The sequence below is a fragment of the Hyla sarda genome, chromosome 7 (genome assembly GCF_029499605.1).
Source record: "Hyla sarda isolate aHylSar1 chromosome 7, aHylSar1.hap1, whole genome shotgun sequence".
NCBI classification, from domain to species: Eukaryota; Metazoa; Chordata; class Amphibia; order Anura; family Hylidae; genus Hyla; species Hyla sarda.
In genome coordinates this window covers 91,355,485-91,380,272 of record NC_079195.1, presented here as the reverse complement: position 1 = coordinate 91,380,272, position 24,788 = coordinate 91,355,485, and the positions used below count along the sequence as shown (strand labels likewise).

Genomic DNA, 24,788 nt, shown 5'->3' with positions numbered 1-24,788 from the left:
GGGAGGGGCTTTTATGTAATTAAGACATTTTTTTTTTTTTTCAGTCCCCATGTATTTACTTATGGGGGAGGGGGGCCCTATGAGTGTGAACACCAAATTATCAAACTACTAAATTATCAAACTACTGTTGGAAATACCTACCAAGGGGAAAACTACCTGCCTACTGTTGGGGATATACCTCCTTTATTGGGTACCTACTAACCAACCCTACTTTTACTGTGTGTGAAACCAAGGAGGGCATTATCACAGTTTGGGGGCCTATAGATTGGGAGAATATTTAGAGGTGGGGAGGGAACTGTAAAAATGCGGAGTCTAAGATGTTTGTCCTTTAGATGCGAAGAGATATATTTTGGCTGTAAAAAGTTTACATGATTGTCTGAGCCTAATGGAGCACCTTGCCATACAACAAGTTAATAGACAATTTACATAACTATGAATATTGGGCAGGATAGTTAAAAGTTAATACATCCTTGAATACCCCCTTTAAGTTATGAAGAGCAAAATGTGCTATATGAAAATCTTGAAATATCTACATTAACTCAAAATTTTAAATATGAAGATCAGAACTTCTAAGTTTAACCCCTTAACAACAATGGACGTAAATGTACGTCATGGTGCCATGGTACTTAACGCACCATGACGTACAGTTACGCACCGCCATGCGAGGCAGGTTCCAGCTGCTATCAGAGACCCGCCAGAGACCCGCCGGTAATGGCGGACATACACGATCACACGGATGTCCACCATTAACCCCTCAGATGCCATGATCAATACAGATCACAGCATCTGCGGCAGTGAGGTACTTTGAATGGATTATCGGATCGGCCGCAGCACTGCCGTGGGGATCCGATCATCAAGCATGGCAGCCGAAGGTCCCCTCCCCTGGCTCCGGCTGTCTCCCGGGGTCTTCTGCTCTGGTCTGAGATTAAGCAGACCAGTAGAAGATCACCAATAATACTGATCCGTGCTATTTCCTATGCATAGCACCGAACAGTATTAGCAATCAAATGATTGCTATAAATAGTCCCCTATGGGGACTATTAAAGTGTAAAAAAAATGTTTAAAAAAATGTAAAGTAGAAAACGTGATGAATAGGGGATTCATCACATGTTTTTTGCTTTACATTTTTTTTACATTTTTTTTACACTTTAATAGTCCCCATAGGGGATACCAAATATGTGTATTAATTATTTTTTTTACGCTTTTTGAGGGGTAAAATGGGAAAAAAGGACGCTTAACTTTTTTATTGGGGAGGGGCCCCAATAAAAAAAGTTAAGCGTCCTTTTTTCCCATTTTACCCCTCAAAAAGCGTAAAAAAAATAATTAATACACATATTTGGTATCGCCGAATGCATAAAAGTCTGAACTATTATAATATATTGTTAGTTATACCATATGGTGAGCGGCGTAAATGTAAAAAAATAAAAGTCCAAAATTGCTGCTTTTTTGTCACATTTTATTCCCAAAAAAAATTATAAAAAGTAGAACCTAAGCAAAGTGGTAATGATAAAAACTACAGATCATGGAGCAAAATATTACCCCTCATACTGCCCCATATACGGAAAAATGATAAAGTTATAAGTGGTCAAAATAGGGCAATTTCAAACATACAAATTTTGTTAAAATGGTTTGTGATTTTTTTTTAAGTGGTACAATTATAGAAAAGCATATAACATGGGTATCATTTTAATCATAGACCCACAGAATAAAGAAAACATGTCATTTTTTTCCGGAAAGTGTACAGCGTGAAAACAAAACCTTCCGAAATTTGCTAAATTGCGGTTTTCTTTTCTAAATTTTCCCACATAAATAATATTTATTTGGCTGCGCCGTACATTTTATGGTAAAATAAGTGATTGCAAAGTACAATTGGTGACGCAAAAAACAAGCCCTCATATGGGTCTGTGGATGGAAATATAAAAGAGTTATGATTTTTAGAAAGCAAGGAGGAAAAAACGAAAATGCAAAAATAAAATTGGTCTGGTCTTTAAGGCCAAAATCGGCCTGGCCCTTAAGGGGTTAAACTCTAACATTTAGCTTCTTCCCAGCAAAAGCTTTCTGCTCTCTCAGTTTTAGGGTGGATTCACACGGGCGTATTTGTCAGCGGATGCGCAGCTGCGGATCCGCTGACAAAGGCCCCTAAAGTGCTGCCCTCTTTGTGCCTGCTAATAGCGGCAATCCACCGCTACCAGCATACACACTGTGAAGTGCGAGTCGCAGTGTATCCGCACATCCCGGCCGATCCCCCGGGTCCCTGAGCTACACAGAGAGCTGCCGTGATGTGTGCGAATACACTGCAGGGTAACTCGCACATCGCAGTGTGTCTGCTGGTAGCGGCGTATTGCCGCTATTAGCAGACACAAAGAGGGCAGCACTTTATGGGCCCTTGTCAGCGGATCCGCAGCTGCGGATCCGCTGACAAATACGCCCGTGTGAATGCACCCTTAGAGACAGCTGCAAAGAAAGGGTAACAAACCCACTCAGATAATGAACAGAGGAGAGATAATCTTTGGAGGGCAGTTCACAAAGACTGTATACACAGAGAAAAGCAATTGCAAGACATTTTGCAGGAAAGACTCATATAGGTTATGTACTAGTGTAAATAGAAAGTAGAGGTCAAACATCAAATTAAAAGGCTGTAGAAGAGAAACAAAGCAGTTTTTACGTTAGACCTAGAGAAAGTGAAGGTTTTTTGTTTTTACACCATAATGATGAGCACACACCATAAAGAAAAATGTTTTTAAAGGTGTCCTTAGCCTTTAAGTGCAGATCAATCCTCCATGATGAACATAAAAATTGTACTTAGAGATTCTATAAGAAAGTTAAACTACCATTTTTCTAAAAGAAATTATATGTAAAGCTAAAATCCATTTATTCTACACAATATGTCAAAGAAATAACGATTGTAATAGTGCCTATTTTTTTTTACATTTCCTGCCAAACTACTGTCAAGCAAAGGGTATCTTGTGCAGAATAATAACATATCTTGCTATGCAAACAATAATTCATGTTGAACATTTCAACAATACAGTATCGTGCCCTACATCTTACAAATTCCCAGTCTCATTTTTATGAAACATATATTGAGATTTTGCTTTCAGTCTCAAACTTCAGATCAAGCTACACAACAGATAATGTCTGATAATGACAAAAAAGAAAAATGCTATAGACCAAAAGGTTGGCTTTAGATATGTTTTTACTTCACAGGTTATTGCATATAAAACCTGTAAAGTATACATCTATTTTTTCATCACAGAAATATTAAGGCTCATGGAACTGATAAAAAAAAATCTCATAACCGCCTATTTTCTTGTATTGCAACTTATGTCTTACTCTGCGGTATGCAATAATGAGTTTATTCATTTAATGGTATTGTTACATCCCATGGCATAATGTTCTTCTGTTATTAATGTAATTGTAGTTTTATAATTGGGCTGTTTTTTTCATGTAATAAGGGGCCTTGGATATAATTACACTCTTTCTGTCTTGGTACATAAATACTACACTAACCATTAGCACATTTGCAGGGATATTGCTTTTAGCATACATTTTGGAATGTTCTGGTTGCCAAACTAATACTGAGCTATTTTATCAGCTCTATACGGTACATTTATTAGGAAAAGGGTGGGGTGTTAGGGCTCTTCCTACTGTGATGTAAGAGTTTTGGGTATATAGCTCAGTGTTATGCAGGAGAACAGAGATACAAGTAAAGGAGGGTTAAAACAATGTGATCAATGGTAGGTGGATATGACTGGTGCTCAAAGTCAATCAGTTGTATCCTCCTGGCTGCCCTCTATCCCCTCTACCTCACATGCTAGATCACTGAAACAAAGAGAAGCTGCAGCTATAGCCCCCTCTTCTAGTGGCATACTTAGAAGAAAGAGGGCCCCATTAAAAATATCAAAATTAGCCTCCTACTATGACATCTGATTTTGCCCCCAGTACAGAAAGGCTGGTGTTAATTTCCATTTGTTCTCCATGCCCCATTGTTCAATACCATTCCCCTACTACCCATTCATTTTTTGGCAGAGAGGAGTTCTGCACAATTTAATACCAATATAAAAAGGAATGGGACAAACCAGGATGGTGACCCCACTCTGCATGAGCCCCATAGCACCAGCATGGTCTGTCACTTTTGTATGTACACTCTTGCCCTCTTCCCACCTCCTTCTTGTCTGATATTTATAATAAAGCTTTAAGTGGATTTTTTGGTGATGAAAGAGGTTTCTGTCCACCTGCTGTATGTAGAAACTATAGGCTGTTGTATGGTTACTCTATTCTATTTCGGCTGCATTCACACCTCGTTTTTTACATACGGGTGCCGGATCCAGCTGGGGGAGGGGAAAACCGGGCACTCCCGTACCCCAGTCGAATTAGCCCGTGACTCCATTTACTTTAATGAGCCGACCGGAGTCAAACGGTGACTCCGGTCGGCTCAGTTTTGACCCGTATGCGGTTTCCTGACCGGACCTAAAACCATAGTATACTACAGTTTTAGGTCCGGTCCAAAACCAGATACGGTTCAAAACTGAGCTGACCGGAGTCCCCGTTTTACTCGGGTCGGCTCATTAAAGTAAATGGAGTCAAAGGCTGATCCGGCTGTGGCACGGGAGCACCCGATTTTCCCCTCCCCAGCTGGATCTGGCACCCGTATGTAAAAAAGGAGGTGTGAATGCAGCCTTAGCCATCAATCTACAGGTTATACTTTAATAAAAAAACAAACATACAAAAAAAACAAAAAAACTATATAAAATGATAGGTACAGCGTAAGATAAGCCATGATTAAGTGATCTACCTAAAAATCTAAATGTTCTGCTCTCATGAATGTGTTTTTATTTGTTTATTCCTTTAATAATTACAATTAATCAATCATCATCAACTTTAGTATTACCTACAATGAAGTTTCAAAACCTAACAAAAGTTCCCTAGCAATCTATTATTTCTTACATCTTATTTATCTCTCTGGCTCTCTGGCTTAGAATTGTTCTGAAGTGAACAATCCCTGCAGATGCAATAATAAATGTGCTACCTGCAATAAAACAAATAATACAATTATGTTGGTTACTTGAGGGTAGATTAATCAAAAAGGTGAATATTTTTCTCCAAATTATTAAACTAAGACGTAATGCCATCGGGCTTATTAATTAAACACTGACATTTTGAGCCTGCGTGCACTGCCTAACACTGACAGAAATTATGGATCTTGGCTACTTCAGTGAAACAAAGGCAAGGGGAAAATAAGCAATGAAATGCCTGGGCAATGGTGAAGCTATTCAGTGGAAAAAAAATGGTAGAGATGTCTGGAAAGCATATTTGGTCCCTGGGGAAAACAATATAAACAAACTATATCAAAAGGCGTCTCGGCATTCTGAGGATATGCTAAAGGTTAGAAACTAGTAATGAGTGAATCAACTAAGAACTAATTTGATTTGTTTCAAATTTTACAAAAAAATTATCAGTTTTTCAAGTTTTTTTATTTGCTTTTTCGATTCTCGTACAGAACCAAGACAAGAGTCCATGTATGTACTAAGCAGACAGGCATACACTGTACACTTGACCCCTAAGTCCTAATTAATGTACTGCTTGCGCTCTACTGTCTGTGACCAGGCCCTGAACAACATTTTCTCTGTGGTTATATATATTAATCTATTTGTCGGCCTGGCCATAGACAAGAGCAGAGGAACATATGAGTATTATTGTTCCACACACTACATTAAGCATCAATGCACTATGCATCACAACGCTATGCATCACAACTTAGCAACTTACAATTGCTGGGCCCAACCCAACATGTATTGACTAAACCGGAGACATATAACTAGAGATTTACGAATCAAAACCGATGAACCCAAATTTGTTATGAATTTCATGAAATATTCGCTTAAAGGTGTTGTGCGCTGTCCTAATTTTCGGAGCTCCGCTCACAGCGTCCGGAAGTTCATTACTCCGAACACTGTGTGCGGGCTTCCGTGTTCGCGCCCGCTGGGCGTGACATCACGCCCGTCCCGTCGCCCACCCCCTCGTGACGTCTCGCCCGCCCCCTCTACCAAAGTCTATGGGAAGGGGGCGTGACAGTGGTCGCGCCCCCTTCCCATAGACTTTCGTTGAGGGGGCGGGCGAAACGTCACGAGGGGGCAGGCGAGACGTCGCGAGGGGCCGGGCGTGACGTCACGCCCGGTGGCTGCGAACACGGAAGCCCGCACACAGCGTTCGGAGTAATGAACTTTCGGACGCTGTGAGTTTAGCTCCGAAAGTCAGGGCAGTGCACAACCCCTTTAATTAAACCCCATTTACTGCTGCCCAGGCTCCAGGGCATCTAAAATGACAGATCCTTATGTCAATACATGGGGCAAGGAACGCTGGGAAGGCAGGAAAGTAAGGTGGGAAGGGAAGTAGGTGGGATGACCCTGAATCACATGCAGTATGCAGTCTATCAGCAGCCAGTCACCCCTGTGATGTCATAGCCCTATATATTCCACAGTCATTTTGCAGCTTGTCATATAATTCATTACACTGGATAGAGATAGGACGGACATCGCTGTGTGTGTGTTACACAGAAAAGCACATTCCAGCAGCGTTTCACATCCTAGTCACATCAGCGTTCTGGTGGACAGAAAGCAGTTTTTTTTTTTTTTTTTCACTGAAAAGGATTTTTACTGCAGCCATCAACCTCCCAATAACTTTCTACAGCATTGCATTAAAGAGAGGAGCAGATAGCTGTGTGTTGCCTCATACATTTCAAAAAGCTGCCTCAACTTCATAAATCTTAGCAGAGGAGGAAGGAATAATTTTTCAGTACAATTCTGTGTCTTGGTTTCACAGAAAATCATCTGCTGTTTATACTAGTCTGTAGACGGTATAATACCCAGCAGTCCATTCCTAATAGTCTTTGACAGAGTGCAATTTTGTGTTTAGTACACAGCTTTTTTGTGCTGCAACACTGTTGTGTACTGCTGCAAAAATATGTTTTTTAAAGAGTACTGTACCGCATTTTTCTGCCCTGTGCATACCACATACGTACATCTAAGTAGTGTACTATTTTGTACCTGTTAATCTGTCAAGGGCCTAGATACTCTGAAAGTCCAGGCAAAAGTAATCACCGGCTGGTGTTTTACAAAAATACTTTTTTTCTTTAGCCTACTGTAGCGCATTTTTCTGCCCTCATAAGTGCATACCACATACCTTCATCTCTAAATAGAGTACTTTTTGTTACCTGCTAGTCTGTCGTGGGCGTACATACTGTGAAAGTCCAGGGAAAAGTAATCATCGGCTGGTGTTTTACAAAAATACATATTTTTAAGTGAACTGTAGCAGATTTTTCTGCCCTAATAAGTTCATACCACATACCTACATCTTTAGGTAGTGCACTATTATTTACCTGTTAATCTGTCAAGGGCCTACATACGGTGAATGTCCAGGCAAAAGTAATCACCGGCTGGTGTTTTACTAAAATACGTTTTTTTTAGGTGTACTGTACAGCAATTTTCTGCCCTCAAAAGTGCATACCTGATACCACATACCTACATCTAAGTAGTGTACTATATTGTACGTGTTAATCTGTCAAGGGCCTACATACCGTGATAATTCAGGCAAAAGTACTCAACGGCTGGTGTTGTACTCAGATATTTTTTTTAAGTGTACTGTAGCGCATTTTTCTGCCCTTATAATTGCATACCACATACCTACATCTAAGTAGAGTACTATTTTGTACCTGTTAATCTGTCAAGGGCCTATATACTGTGAAAGGGCAGCTAATAGTACTCACCTGCTGCTGTTCTAGACAAATACTGTTTTAAGCATAGTGAAGCGTATTGTTCTCCCCTCATATACGCAATAAGTATGTCAGGCAGAGTAGTGCCACAACGTGCACAGTGGAGTGGAGAGAGAGTCGCATCCCAAGTTACATCTGACACCCCCAGTCAATAGTCGGTGGGTTCCACAGACTCATCCCTCACTTGACATGGCCCTCCTCAGGCTAATGCTACCACCTCCAGGCTCTGTCATTGTGCCACCATATGGTCTCCTCATATTGATGCTATCACCTCTAGGCACTGTCATTGTGCTGCCGTATGGTCTCCTCATGCTGATGCTGCCACCTTCAGGCTCTTTAATTGTGCTGCTCTATGGTCTCCTTATGCTGATGCTGCCACCTCCAGGTTCTCTAATTGTGCTGCTTTATGGTGTCCTCATGCTGATGCTACCACCTCCAGGCTCTCTCATTGTACTGCCATGGATACTGCAAAACATAATTCATGTGCTGGTCCCAGTTTCAGAAATTCCTCTGCATTAGGGTCACTTTTAGGAATCCTGATGCTGGTGCCATCTCCAGGCTGTCTCATTAAACCACTAGATGGTATCCTCATGCTTCAGCCTCCTCAAGGCTGTGCCATTCAGCCACTATATGGTCTCCTCATGCTTCAGCTAACTCCAGGCTGTGCCATTCAGCCACTATATGGTCTCTTCTTGCTGCCACGAAGTCCAGGCAGTCATTCAGCCACTATATGGTCTCCTCATACTGATGCCACCTCCAGGCTCTGTCATTGTCCTTTCTACCCACAAGCCGGGGCCCGGGACACTAAAACTTTCAATTTCAAAATCCTCAATTTCAATTTCAAATCTTAAATTTAATCTTAAATTTCAATGGTTTCCTAATGCTTCTTCCAACTCCAGGCTGTGCCATTCAGACAATATATGGTCTCCTCATGCTTCAGCCAACTCCAGGCGGTGCCATTAAGACACTATATGGTCTCCTCATGCTTCAGCCAACTCCAGGTTGTGCCATTCAGTTACTATGTGGTCTCTTCATAATTCAGCCACCTTCAGCTGTGTCATTCATCCAATATATGGTTTACAGATGCTTCAGCCACCTCCAGGCTGTGCCATTCAACCAATATATGGTTTACAGTTGCTTCAGCCACCTCCAGGCTGGGCCATTCATCCAATATATGTTTACTGATGCTTCAGCCAGCTCCAGTCTGTGTCATTCAGCAACAAAATGCTTTAGTGATGCTGCTGGGCCTAGGACATTACCTATATATGTTTATGGTAGCACTAGGTACCATACATCTTCAGTAGAAATTTCAAAATGAATCTTTTATTCTTACAAATTGTGAGGCTGTATTGTCTCCTCATATGTTGCCTACTCCATGCTGTGCCACATTATATGGTTTCCTTATAATTTAGCAACCTCCAAGCTGTGTCATTCAGCCAATATATGGTTTACTGATGCTGCTGTGACTAAAAAACTGTCATGCAAGCACTAGCTACCATAAATCTTCAATTTAAATTTAAAAATTCATCTTTTAATCTTAGCGATTTTGATGCCCTAGTGTCTGCTCATGCTGCTGCCAGCTCCAGGCTGTTTCATTCAGGAACTATATGGTCTCCTCATACTGCCAACACCTCTACACTGTGTCATTCAGTCACTATATGGTCTCTTCATGCTGCCAACAACTCCACGCTGTGTCATTCAGCCACTTTATGGTCTCCTCATGCTTCAGCCACATCTAAGCGGTGTCATTCAGCCACTACATGGTCTCCTCATATTGCCAACACCTCCACGCTGTGTCATTCAGCCACTATATGGTCTCCTCATGCTTCAGCCACATCCAAGCTGTGTCATTCAGCCACTATATGGTCTCCTCATGTTGTTAACACCTCCATGCTGTGTTATTTAGCCACTTTATGGTCTCCTTATGCTGCCAACACCTCCACGCTGTGTCATTCAGGCACTATATGGTCATTTAGGCACTATATGATGCCACCTCCAGGCTCTCTCATTGTTACTGCTCTGCGGCAGTGATTCTAAAAGCGATGCCTGTAATGTGCATGTCATTCTGAATGACACTTTTATTTCACTACCCCAGCACACTACATATGCGTGTTAGAACAAAGCAAAGTGTTATATACCCCTATTGAGGCTCTCTGTAGGAAAGAAATAGCCATTTTTAATATAGATTCGCCGCAAATAAATTCATATCGAACCAAATTCTTTCGAAAAATTCGGCAAATTGGCCAAATTGGCCAAAGTTCCCTAATTTCTACACCTATAATCTCCTGTTTAGTATGTATCTCCCATTGTGCCCTAGTTTAGTATGCCTTTACAACTACATGGAGAGAAGATACTCCTGTTTTCTCATTTTGACAGGATTCCTTGCACCTATGCAGTAAGCAGCGATGTGGTTTGCTTCACTGTTCACTGTATGGCCTACAGAAGCAAGTGGCACCTCATGAAATGAATCCTGGGAGATTTGTTATCCTAAACCAACTCAATGCAGATAAACCAAAATATATTCTTTTTAGAATGCATACTCTCCTCCCAGGGGTCAAATCCTGGGAAAAAAATGTGGGAACTCTTCCACTAAAGGGCTGATCCAGCAGAACTTCTACTAATGGGAGCGGTGCCCTTGCTGTAAAAAAAAAAGTTGCAGGAACTCAGCTCCCACGCGTTCCTGCAGGACTTGAGCCCTGTCTCCTCCCCTTTCCACCCTTTCCAAAATAGATTAATAGTATGTAGTAATATGATTTTTTTTTATTCATATTCTAATAGAATATAAAGTATAATGTTACTAGTAAACTTACTTTTATTATGCTGTCCCCAGGTGTCATGTCTGTGTAGATCTTGATGTTATAAGAAATGTTGGAAAATGTTGGAGTGTTGTCATTGGCATCAATCACTATGATGTCCACATTGACAGGATAACTTTCTTGGGTACCATCTGAAGCCACTAGCTGTTAAAGAAGAAAGAGTGTTAAAATATCATCATATGTAATATACATGTATAATGGATAAGGACAAGATATGAAATACATTGGTAGTTTACAATTATTCAGTAATAAGTATGTATTGAGTGCTAATAACAAAACATAAACTGCTCCTACTATAAATACATCATAAACATACATGACATACCTTTATAAACCTTAATACAATATATATATATATATATATATATATATATATATATATATATATATATAAATATTAAAATAGAGTTACTGTCATGAAAAAAATGATGTCGACATGTCAATAATTTTGATGGATCCGGGTTTCAGTGCTGAGATCCTGACCAATTGCTAGATATAACCAAGTGAAGCGTGCAGTAGTGCGCTTCACTCCCCGGCTTAGCGCTTAATGTTTCATTGTGCAAGCTGCAAAAAATATAATGTAGCCCATCTCCTGCAATGAGTGCCGAGCCAGGAAGTGCCAACCCAGGGAGCTGTGTTCAGGAACAACTGACTATTAGAGATGGAACCAGCTGAGATGGAACCAGCTGAACGCCCCACCACAACCACCCAAAAATTTTTTTACTATGCCATTGCATATCAGGAGGACATGACATTAACTTTTACACCATTTACTGTACAGGATTAACAATGTTATATTTTAATAGTTTGGACAATTGCACACAGTGATACCTAATATGTTTATTTTTATTATTATGTTTACATGTTTTTTATATGGAAAATGGGAAAAAGAGGGTGATTTGAACTTTTAATATGGAAGGGGTTAATGTGTGTTTTAAACCTTTATAAATTTTTTTTTTTTTACACTTTATTTGTCCCTTAGGGGACTTTTAGGAGGAATCATTAGACTCCTGATAAAGATTAATGTAGTTTCACAGAATTTCATTGATCTGTGTGATCTGCGATTATTTGGTAGAGCCTGGTGCAGCCTGGCTCTATGAAATGAAGAGCCATGGACCACAGTAAAGAAGAGGTAAACCTTCTGGCTACCTCTATAGTGGATTGCACTCCCCCCAAAGCCCCAAATCCCATGCCCCCCCCCCAACCCCTGCAAGCATTCTGCGAAGGGGCGATCCACCCTACTAGACCACCAGGGATGGCTTAAAACTCCCTTTAGATGCTGCTGTCAGCTATGACAGTGGCAATCTAAAGGGTTAATAGTCGGCTGCGGCAATCACTGCATGCTGGCTATTAGTGGCGGCCCCCTGCTACAAAAAATAGCCGAGGGTCCCGAGTATGGAACAAGCTTGAATCAGTAACCTGCTCCATACATCCTGAGTAGCACCATGATGGACTAAGTCCATCATTGATCACAAAGGGGTTAAAAATGTTCTTGGGATGGCAACTTGCCACCCCTGTGAAGGCGCTGCCTGGGTCCAATGGAACCAGTGGGACCCATTGCAGGGCCAGCCCTGATGGTATAAAAAATACAGATAGGTAAATAAACTATGACAAGAAAACCTTTACATTGTAGCCATTCAAATCAATAGCTATCCATATATTAAATAATCAAGCCAGGTGATGCCAGTACATAGAAAAGAAATATACACAGCAAAGAACAAATGTATTAAACAGCCTTATGTCATTGTCTCTCCAATCACCTCAATGACATCTACTTGGTTTTTTTTAGTGGCTGTTTTTTATGTGGGCGTGAAGCAAATTTAACTTTTGCAACTGTGACCCCGGTTTAAGATCTAAATCATTGACTTGTCAATATATAAATAGAAATGTATTGATCTTATTGTTGTATGGGCATTTTCCTTTCATTTTTTCTATACCCCTTCTGGATGTACATGAGTACACACATTTTTGACTGAATTCTGAATTCCACTACCGCATCTTTAAGTATTATATTTGAATTAAAAAGTTGCGCCCTGTATACATTTTTTACAGCATGAGGAGATTTATCAAAACCTGTCTAGAGGAAAAGTTGCTGAGTTGCCCATAGCAACCAATCAGATTGCTTCTTTCATTTTGCAGAGGCCTTGTTAAAAATGAAAGAAGTAATCTGATTGGTTGCTATGGGCAACTCAGCAACTTTTCCTCTGGACAGGTTTTGATAAATCTCCCCCTATGTGTCTATCATAAGGATTTATTTCATGGTTGTTAATGAACACATTTCACTCACTGTGCTGTATTGTTCTGTAAATGTTGTTACTCAGTTTCTAAATGCGATCTTAAAGAAATTCTTCTCCATTATGCCTTGGGCCAAGTGTACCAAAGTTTATGAGTAATAGCTATTACTAAATCCTTGACTGCCCACTGTAATTTACAGGCAACCGCAAAATACTAGAGGGATATATTGATTATAGGAATAAAAATAAAATTGCAAAGAACATCTTTCACACATTTGCCCCTGGCAAATAATATAGCAAAGAATTTGATCTATCAGTCCAACAGGAAACAAAAGAAGAGATATCCTTAGATTCTTTGCATTTACCAATGTTTTCTTAGATACACAGTTAAAGATGAAATAGTGTGCAGTATTTCCTCTGAGTCTTGTACAGATTAATCCATTGAGAACTATATATAGGAAAACAGTGACATCACCAGAGGGGATTAAGCTTTCTAGAATACATACTACAGTGATTCCTAAACTTACAATGGCCTCAACATACAATAGTTTCAACATACAATGGTCTTTTCAACATACAATACTACAGACAGTCCAGATCTGTGAAACGTGTCAATGGCTGAAAGAACTGACCAATCAGAATGGACATTTCACTGATAAAACCCCTGTATTACAGAAGTGCATGCACTGACTGGCTGTCTGGTAGCGCCCCCTACAGTACAGGGAGGTACTACATGTTCTGTACTACTCTTTACCTCTGCCACGGTTAGCTGCTTCTTCGGACCCCAGGTAAGGGCGACTCCATGTTACTTTTTTAGGACATTGTGTCTACTGTACAGGACCCTGAAAAAGCTCCTGTCCTCTACATAGACAGGGATTTACAGCTCCCAGCAGATCTTTCTTACTGTTATATATAAGGATTTGCTTTATCTATATTAGTTATCTACTTATTTTTTTTAATCCTCCCCTTTTCCTATTTTTGGATGACATTTTGGTGGCTTCAGAACCAATAACCAGGTTTCCATAGAGTTATGGTCTCAACATACAATGGTTTCAACATACAATGGTCGTTCTTGAACCAGTTAATATTTTAACTTGAGGGACCACTGTAATTGCTTTAAAAATTTTGAGCTTTATAGGTTATGATGGTTTCCGAAATGCTTCCTTAGGCTATATTCACTCAGCAGAATTTCCTTGCTAAATTTCCTATACTTCTCCATGCAAAAAACATGGAACACAAATAATTTAAAGCCAATCCCCAATTGATATCAATGGAAGGTCCTGACAAAGCATTTTCTACAAGTGTCTTGAAGCAGAATATACTCTTCAAGCTATACCTTTCCTGGAGCTGATGGGGGTTACAGACCTTAGAAATCACATTTTAATTTGTCAACTAAAAGACAAGTATATCAATCAAGGAGCTCCTCCTTGATTGATATAAAGGGCTCTGTACATCAGACATGAATGAGCTAGGAGGTGATGGCAGGTGAGGAGGTGTGGCAGGCTGTGGCACTTAAGCAGCTTGGTCCCAACTTTTCAATACTTGGATGCCATTCTGAATTTGAAGAAAATAGTGCACAGATGGCCTTTAAAAAAAATATATATATAAGTTATTTGTTTGTTGCTAGCAACACCTCCTCTACTGACCACCAATGTAAGACTGTGTAAAACAGACAGACAGATACAATGTAGTTAAAGCTAAATAATAAAAAATATGAACTCGGAACCAAGCTTATAGGGAAGAGTCTATACAGGAGAAAATCCAGCCCTTCACAGTTGTGCAATATTAAAATTTGTATGCTTTATTAGTATCCATCACTGCCCTCCTCTTCACACATAGAAAACTGGTAACCTTCTCTCTGTAATACATTACAAGGGCCACAGAGTTCTTTACCTGTTATATGATACAATTCTGTAGTTTATCTAAATGTTGGGGCAGAAGGTTAGAGGTTGGGCTGCAGAGAGCAGGTACTAGAGGCTCTCAGCCCTGCCTAGTAGCTATCCCTTCTAGCTGCTGTTATTCCAGCTTCTGGACACAGCTATACTGCACAAATGTAAGTGTATTCATATTATGTGTATGACTGTAATATGCATAAACTTTATATGGTGCATGTATTTTATTGATACTTCATAAACAAAACATTTTATTTAATACATCATGTAAAAACTTTCAAAATTATTTTAAATATTTTAATAATTACCCCCAGATCATCTTGACCATCAAAACAATAAAAGGAGATGTAGAACATCAGTGATATAGCACTATCTAGAGATTTTCACCAAATGACAAACTTAACATTAGAAGGAACCCTATCACCCTTTACCTCTATGTAAATTACAATATAGTACATGTACAGATGTATCCACCTTTTACTTACTGCAAATGTTGTTTAAGTCTCCAAAGACTGATATGAAATACTACATTACAGTTACATGCTTGTAAAACCCTTGCCAGGCCATACTTCCCACCACAAACACTGAGTGGTTAAATATTTTTCATACTAATTGGATTTATTCAGAATTTTACATAACGTTCCGATTTTTTTGTGTTTTGTTTTGTGTGAATCTAGTTGTGAATGGCCAGGCATACTCTATGCCCCTAACCTATGTAATGTAAACATAATCACACGTTCCCCAGAGCCATATTTACAGCTTATGCTGTCCTAGGCACTAAGCCTAAGTAAGCTCCAGTGAGGGAACTGAGCAATTATCACCATGAACAGGCTCCTTCTGCAGCAGCTGGGGACTAGAGGATAAGGTGACAAGCCATATCCCATGCTCCTGCACCACTGCGGATCCCACACATAAAGATATATGGAGGGGCTGTCGGCCACCGTTTCCTGCGGGGGTCAACATGCTCCATTCCCGGGGCACCATGTAGGAGATTGGGGGGGGGGGGTCCCAGTGGTCGGACACCCCGCAATCTAAAACGTATCCCCTACCCCACATGGATATGCTTGAGAAAGGCTGCAAATGGGCAGCAGAAACATTGCATAGAAATCAACAAATAAAATATAGCTAGAGGCAGATTGCGGGAATCCCTTGGGGGGTGATCCCAATATTCCGACTTGCGGGATCGGCACTTCACCGGGATGTTGAAGAAGTTTTCGCAGGCAGTTTACTGTGAACAACTTTTTAATTCACCAGAGTATAATTCATACAGAGGCAAATTGATTTATACAGATAGCAGACAGAGTTGGCAGGACAACACATTTCGAGAGGGGATTCCTATCTTCGTTAGGTCCGCTATCACTGACGAAGAGAGGAATCCCCTCTCAAAACGAGTTGTCCTGCCAACTCAGCTATCTATGTAAACCAATTTGCCTCTGTATGAATTAAACTTTGATGAATAAAAAAGTTTTTCACAGTAAAATGCCTGCGAAAACTTCTTCAACATCCCGGTGAAGCGCTGATCCTGCAAGTCAGAATATTGGGATCACCTCCACCAGGGATTCCCGTTACCTGCCTCCAGCTATGTTCCTGACCGCTACCAGCGGTACCCACGATTGGCGGCTCCTGGTCCGTGCCGCAACCTACTTTAAGTGCTACTCAGAGTTGTGCCTGCCATTAGCACACAGTAACAAGGTGAGCAGTTTTTATGCATTTTTTCACACACCTATATCATCACACTTTACTACACTATCAGAGTGCCGTTTTCTCTGTCTCCTTTTTCACCCTCTTATAACAAATAATATATGATATATAAATAATACATATGTGTAATGGAGTCAGCGTGCATATGTCTATATCATACACCTGTGCTAAACCATTATAAATGCTAGGCTAGCAGGGCGGGCACCGGTAACCATCAAGCTCAATGCTCATGGCACCCATAATCTGTCCCTGAATACATCTGTTAATTGACAGTCCCAATTACTAATCATACAGTGTTATTTTAAGATGGCACTTTTCTGGCAATGCTCCTTAGTATTTGTATCCAATACAGACACCTCTGTGCATTTGATAAGCTACTTTCATTCAAAATTAGCCTCCTGTGACAAATAAACCTTGTCTATGCATGGCCGAGTCCCTTTATTACCAATTTTAGTTTGTTTTCTTTTATAATATACATCATTCATATTCAGAGCCCAGATTTTCTCGGAAACTTGATGAAAAAACTATATTATTTTTCACAGACGCTTGGTATATTTAACCAATAGATCATAAAATGTACGATTATATTCCATGCCAAGATGCACAAGTCATCCAGTTTTAGACATTTCTAAATTTCCTATTCACTCACTGGGCTTTCTGGGAGTTAATATGAATTTGACAGACTTGACATTACTTTCTGGCAAGCACAGAAGTGCAGCTTCATCTATCTAGGTATAATGATTTCTCAGCATATGAAAATGAAGAGGGATAGTCATTTTCATTTTCCCTCCAGGCATTAGATTCTTAGTGTAATAGCTGAAGCGTAAATCACAACATTAGCATTTAGGATGTGACACATGCATTGATAACAATACAACAATGCTGATTATTTTGGAAACCATTCATTTCAACTTGTATTGTAAAAAAAAAAAAAGGGAAAAGGGGGGGGGGGGGGGTCAAATTTTATTGTAAAAATGTTGAGCCACACAAGTATACCAAAGATTTCACCAAAGGATAGTGATTTTTTTCGCCTTGTTCCTCTACTGAAGTTTTGCTTCTTAATACAAAACGGTATAAAAATGTTAATGAAAATTTTTTTAAAAAAAAGTAGAGTGTCAAGAACAATGCAAAATACAATTTCCCCAGAAATATGTAGACAAAATGTTTGCCAATTTTAAATTCCTTAATCTAAGAAGAGAGATAGATAGCTTGATGGAACAATTTTTTTTTCCTTTCCTTTTGTGTTAAATTGAAGTTAAAAGCGCTAGCACAAAATTTGACAGAACAAATGAATAGTGAAAACCATTTAATTTACAGAATCTGTGCTAGCATATTTTTGCTAGGCCTTCTGATTGATTTTAAAAGAAAAAACTCTCCTCAATGTTCAGGGTTTCAATATGTCAAAGGCATTTTGACAATTAAATGAAAGTGCAGAACCTGAAATTCTATCAACACTGTTAAATAACAAATTCTAAAGAAAGATATTAAAAAGGAGATTTTTTTTTATATTCTCTGGACACTAATTGTGCCATCTTGATCTCAAATGTTGGCTCTACAGCAGTCATAGATAACAGGTTTCTATGGAAATTATTAACAGCAGTCTTGTCCGTCATCTACACATGGTGAAGGTTGCTATTTGAGGCTTAAATGGGCACTGTTATTTGCAAACACATTTTATACAATGTGCATAAATGTGCATTTGTAATATACATTGGTTCAAAAATGGGTATATTTTGGGGTGCTGTTTTTGCCCTGAAGCTAATGCTTGTGTCTCTGTGAGGTGAAAAAATACAGGTAATGTGGGCAGGACAATCAGGGCTTTGTGCAGGCTCTTGGCTTGTCAATCATCCTGCTGTGAGAGCTGAGGGTGCACCACAGAGCCTCAGTGTACAGAACCCTGCTTGCCCTTAGTGTCCTTCGTGCACAGAGCCCTGCTTGTTCTCAGTGAACAGAGCCCTGCTTGTACTCACTGCACATAGCCCTGCTTGTCCTCAGTGTACAGAACGCTGTTTGTCCTCACTGCACAGAGCCCTGCTTGTCCTCACTCCACAGAGCGCTGCTTGTCCTCATTGCACAGAGCCCTGTTTGTCCTCACAGCACAGAGCCCTGCTTGTCCTTAGTGCACAGAGCCCTGCTTGTCCTCAGTGTACAGAGTCCGGCTTGTCCTCAGTGTACAGAGTCCTGCTTGTCTTCTGTGCACAGAGCCCTGCTTGTCCTCAGTGTACAGAAACGTGCTTGTCCTCAGTGTACAGAGCCCTGCTTGTCCTCAGTGTACAGAGCCCTGCTTGTTCTCACTGCACAGAGCCCTGCTTGTCCTCAGTGTTCAGAGCCCTGCTTGTCCTGAAAACAATTCCTGTATTTTGTTTTAGCTAGAGATGAGCAAATCGAAGCTGATGAATCCAAATTCGTTACGAATTTCAGGAAAAAATTAGATTTGCAAAGAATGCAAACATTGCCGCGATTCTATTCCGCGAATCACTTCATTAAACTCCATTTAGTACGGTCCAGGCTCCAGGGAATCTAAATGGCGGATCCATATGTGAGGACATGGGGCAAGGAAACCTGGGAAGGCGGGAACAATGGCAGGATGAAGGTTGCTATTTGAGGCTTAAACGGGCACTGTTTTTTGCAGACACATTTTATATAATGTGCATATATGTGCATTTGTAATATACATTGGTTCAAAAATGGGTATATTTTTGGGTGGAAAAAAAATGCTGTTTTTGCCCTGAAGCTATTGCTTGTGTCTCTGTGAGGTGAAAAAATACAGGTAGTGTGGGCAGGACAATCAGGGCTTTGTGCAGGCTCTTGGCTTGTCAATCATTCTGCTGTGAGAGCTGAGGGTGCACCGCAGAGCCTCAGTGTACAGAGCCCTGCTTGTCCTCAGTGTACAGAGCCCTGCTTGTCCTCACTGCACAGAGCCCTGCTTGTCCTCAGTGTTCAGAGCCCTGCTTGTCCTGAAAACAATTCCTGTATTTTGTTTTAGCTAGAGATGAGCAAATCGAAGCTGACAAATCCAAATTCGCTATGAATTTCAGGAAAAATTAGATTTGCAAAGAATGCAAATATTGCCGCGATTCTATTCCGCGAATTGCTTCATTAAACTCCATTTAGTACGGTCCAGGCTCCAGGGAATCTAAATGGCGGATCCACATGTGAGGACATGGGGCAAGGAAATCTGGGAAGGCGGGAACAATGGCAGGATGAAGGTTGCTATTTGAGGCTTAAACGGGTACTGTTATTTGCAGACACATTTTATATAATGTGCATAAATGTGCATTTGTAATATACATTGGTTCAAAAATGGGTATATTTTGGGGTGGAAAAAAGATGCTGTTTTTGCCCTGAAGCTATTGCTTGTGTCTCTGTGAGGTGAAAAAATACTGGTAGTGTGGGCAGGACAATCAGGGCTTTGTGCAGGCTCTTGGCTTGTCAATCATTCTGCTGTGAGAGCTGAGGGTGCACCACAGAGCCTCAGTGTACAGAACCCTGCTTGCCCTCAGTGCACAGAGCCCTGCTTTGCCTCCGTGCACAGAGCCCTGCTTGTTCTCAGTGAACAGAGCCCTGCTTGTACTCACTGCACATAGCCCTGCTTGTCCTCAGTGTACAGAGTGCTGTTTGTCCTCACTGCACAAAGCCCTGCTTGTCCTCACTGCACAAAGCCCTGCTTGTCCTCACTGGACAGAGCGCTGCTTGTCCTCATTGCACAGAGCCCTGCTTGTCCTCACAGCACAGAGCCCTGGTTGTCCTTAGTGCACAGAGCCCTGCTTGTCCTCAGTGTACAGAGTCCTGCTTGTCCTCAGTGTACAGAGTCCTGCTTGTCTTCTGTGCACAGAGCTCTGCTTGTCCTCACTGCACAGAGCCCTGCTTGTCCTCAGTGTTAAGAGTCCTGAAGCTATTGCTTGTGTCTCTGTGAGGTAAAAAAAAATACAGGTAGTGTGTGCAGGACAATCAGGGCTTTGTGCAGGCTTTTGGCTTCTCAATCATTCTGCTGTGAGAGCTGAGGGCGCACCACAGAGCCTCAGTGTACAGAACCCTGCTTGTCCTCCGTACACAGAGCCCTGCTTGTTCTCAGTGAACAGAGCCCTGCTTGTACTCAGTGCACAGAGCCCTGCTTGTCCTCACTGCACAGAGCGCTGCTTGTCCTCATTGCACAGAGCCCTGCTTGTCCTCATGGCACAGAGCCCTGCTTGTCCTTAGTGCACAGAGCCCTGCTTGTCCTTAGTGCACAGAGCCCTGCCTATCCTCAGTGTACAGAGTCCTGCTTGTCCTCAGTGTACAGAGTCCTGCTTGTCTTCTGTGCACAGAGCCCTGCTTGTCCTCAGTGTAGAGAGCCCTGCTTATCCTCATTGTACAGAGCCCTGCTTATCCTCACTGCACAGAGCCCTGCTTGTCCTCAGTGTACAGAGCCCTGCTTGTCCTGAAACAATTCTTGTATTTTGTTTTAGCTAGAGATAGATTTGCAAAGAATGCGAATATTGCCACGATTCTATTCCGTGAATCACTTCATTAAACTCCATTTAGTACGGTTCAGGCTCCAGGGAATCTAAAATGGTTGATCCACATGTGAGGACAATGGGCAAGGAAATCTGGGAAGGCGAGAACAATGGCAGGATGACCCTGAATCACGTGCAGGATGCATCACCCAGTTACCCCTGTGATGTCACAGCCCTATATAATCGGCAGCCATATTGCGACCTGTCATTACACTACTGAGAGATAGGACGGACAGCCTGTGTGTGTTTCACAGAAAAGCTTTTTCCAGCAGCATTTCACCTCCTAGTCACATCAGTGTTCTGGTGGACAGAGAGCAGTGTTTTTTTCCACAGCAAATTATTTTTACTGCAGCCAGTAACCACCCAGTCCCTTTCTACTGCATTTTATTACAGAGAGGGGCAGAGAGCTGTGTGTTGCCTCATACATTTCAACAAGCTGCCTCAAATTCATAAACCTTAGCAGAGGAGGCAGGAATAATTTTCTTCTGGTGTTGTACTCAGATACTTTATCAGTGTACTGTACCGCATTTTTCTGCCTTCATAAGTGCATACCCCATACTTATATCTAAGTAGTGTACTGTTTTGTACCTGTTAAACTCTCAAGGGCCTAGATACTGTGAAAGGCCAGGCAAAAGTACTCACTGGCTGGTGTTGTACTCAGATACTTTTTAAAGTGTACTGTAGCGCATTTTTCTGCCTTCATAAGTGCATACCATATACGTACATCTAAGTAGTGTACACTTTTGTACCTGTTAATCGGTCAAGGGTCTACATACTGTGAAAGACCAGGGAAAAGTAATCACCGGCTGGTGTTTTACTCCAATATGTTTTTTTTTTTTTTAAACATACTATAGCACATTTTTCTGCCCTCATGAGTGCATTCCACATATGTACATCTAAGTAGTGTACTATTTTGTACCTGTTAATTTCTCAAGGGCCTAGATACTATGAAAGGACAGCCAAAAGTATACACCTGCTGCTGTTCTAAACAAATACTGTTTTAAGCATAGTGAAGCGTATTGTACTCCCCTCATTTATGCACTAAGTATGTCAGGCAGAGAAGTGCCAGGACGTGTACAGAGGAGTGGCAGAAGCCTAAATTTATTAGGCAAAGGCAGAGATTGCCGCAGACTAGGGGCGAGTGTCAGCAGGAGTCACAGCAAGAGGCCTGAGCTCCCTGTATCAGCTAGCGGTCGTGTGTTGACCAGCAACCCATCTACCATCATCGATTGGCTAACCACTTCATCACAAGTGACATCTGATACCCCCAGTCAACAGTCGGTGGGTTCCTCAAACATAACCTTCAGTTGGCCTGGCCCAGGAGCAGTCCCTGTCCTCCCATTGCCTCTGTCCTATGCTGTTCCCTCCCCTACAGAACTATCTTTTGCTTTGCGTTCAGCTCCACTATTCACTGATGACGATCTAATAGAGGATAGTCAGCAGCTACTGTCCAGCCATGAAGTGGAGGAAACATCCGCCACTTTCTCCACTAGGCGGGCAAGTAGTAATGAGGGGAGTGGCATGGGAGGGTCCTGAAGCAGACACATCTTCCCCATAAGACACCAGTATTATAATTTGCACATTATAATGAGCTCCAAGTGACGCCTCTATCCACAGAGCTAATTGGGTCTATTACGACTCTGCAGCTCCTGCAGATATCTGGTACTAGGAATTACATGACCACGAGGCTGGGTTCAGGAAACAGTATTGTTACCTGCTGAGCTGTATATACAGCACTCATTGTTGTAGTCTTAAACTTGTGGCTCCTGATGTGAAAACTTCAACTTTCTCCTTGCTGTAAGTTGTAATTTCACAAAAGCTGGGACCAACAGGTTGAGTTAGAGGGTAGCTGTATATGTTGGCATTGTATATATATATATATATATATATATATATATATATATATATATATACACAATGGCACTGTAGCACATTAAATGTCAAGTTAAAGTTTTCTACATCTGTAGAAAACTACATAGGTGGTTTAAAGAATGACATCAGCAATGGTTTAAAGTACAAACTGTGTATATTTTTAGGTCTATTGGATTCAGACCTTGAGCACAGTTCTTTAAAAGGCCTATATTTCAATCAGAACAAGATTTGTAATTTCTCTTTGTTCCACTTTTGATCCAATGACAATATGATTCTGATTTATTGCCTTTCTAGAATATTTCTGTGCCAGCAGCTACCCATTTATCAGAATATAGAGTCAATATACCAATATGAGTAGACCACTGATGGGAAAAACAAATAAGTTATGTTGCTAAAAGTAATATCCAGTATAAAAATGTCCGACCATAGCCCTGCAAACTGTAATTCAAATAGTAATGGCATATTCCGCACCAAGGCTATGTTCAATGATAGATCCATTCAATGTCAGCCATCAATACCGTATTTTTGGCCACCATGCTAGACTTTAAAAATATTAACTAGTTCATATCTGAATGATATTTCACTGATCCTCTAAAAATACCTATATAGAATATTTACCACAGAGATATTTTTAATGTATGAACTAAGGTAAAAGTTTGAATAGCAGATTTGATAGTTATGGTTTTCATTTGTAATTTTAATTCCTAAATCATAGTCACTTAACCCTTTCAGAACATATAACCTGTTTTGGCCTTAAGGACACAGTCAGCTTTAATCTTTGTGTTTTCATTTTTCCTCAACACGATTTAGGAGGAAAAACTCTTTTTTACCACCTACAGAGCCATTCGATTTTTTTTTTTTTTTTTGTAACACAAAGAATTGTATAGTGCAATAAAAAAAATTTAATATTATTTGTGGGAGAAAAGAAAACACAATGGGCTTCATTTACTAAGAGTGTTGGGTTTTTAATAGTGTGAAATTTTGTTTCAGACTTGTAGGATTCCTCTCTATTTACTATGGGGATTCACAAATATACATGGCAGGAAGATTTTCTGACCAGCTATTTCTAGGTGGAAATTTCCAGCCATTTATTCACATGATATTCTGTGAATTCAATAGTAAATAGTTGTGAAACCACGTCCCTTTTTTTCTCTGACCATGTCCCTTTTTCGGCTTTTCATAATGCAATATCGGATTAGTTAGATTTTCCTCGTGCACACTGTTGCACACTGTCTGAAATTAACAGAGAGAGCGCTCCATAGCATAGTAAGTCCAAGCAATGAAGGGAAGGAAAAGAGCGGGGTGAAATATACGCTTACCTTAATAGGTTGCGTACCCATTAAACAACCATGGAAGAAGGCATAAAGTAATCGTCCTGCAGCCCTTCCACATGACAATTCAACAGGTAAGAGACAGGCTTGCTTCCAAGAGATCGTAGGAAGACATGGCGCTGGACAGATTAAAAAAGGTAGTAGTAGCAAACAGGTTAATTCCCAAGATGCAACGTGTTCCGCAGTGTTATGTTGCGTTATGCTGCGAAACGTGTTGCATCTTGGGATTAAACCTGTTTGCTACTACTACCTGCATTGATCTATTCAGCGCTGTGTTTACCACCACCCCCTTGAACACACACTAGACATTAACCCTTTAAGGACCAGGCCATTTTACACCTTAGGACCAGAGCATTTTTTGAACATATGACCACTGTCACTTTAAACATTAATAACTCTGGAATGCTTTTAGTTATCATTCTGATTCCGAGATTGTTTTTTAGTGACATATTCTACTTTAACATGTGGTAAATTTTAGTGGTAACTTGCATCCTTTCTTGGTGAAAAATCCCCAAATTTGATGAAAAAATTGAAAATGTAGCATTTTTCTAACTTTGAAGCTCTCTGCTTGTAAGGAAAATGGATATTCCAAATAAAAACTTTTTGATTTACATATACAATATGTCTACTTAATGCTTGCATCATAAAATTGACATGTTTTTACTTTTGGAAGAC

General features: G+C 40.6%; 1 protein-coding gene across 1 annotated transcript in view; it reads right to left on the bottom strand.

Annotated features, from left to right (window-relative positions):
* Positions 1–24,788, bottom strand: part of PCDH15 (protocadherin related 15) — a 1,516,206-nt gene that overhangs the window by 713,099 nt on the left and 778,319 nt on the right. Inside the window, exon 15 of the mRNA XM_056530010.1 lies at positions 10,582–10,731. Coding sequence (XP_056385985.1) covers positions 10,582–10,731 — 150 coding nt within the window. The remainder of the gene's footprint in view (positions 1–10,581; positions 10,732–24,788) is intronic.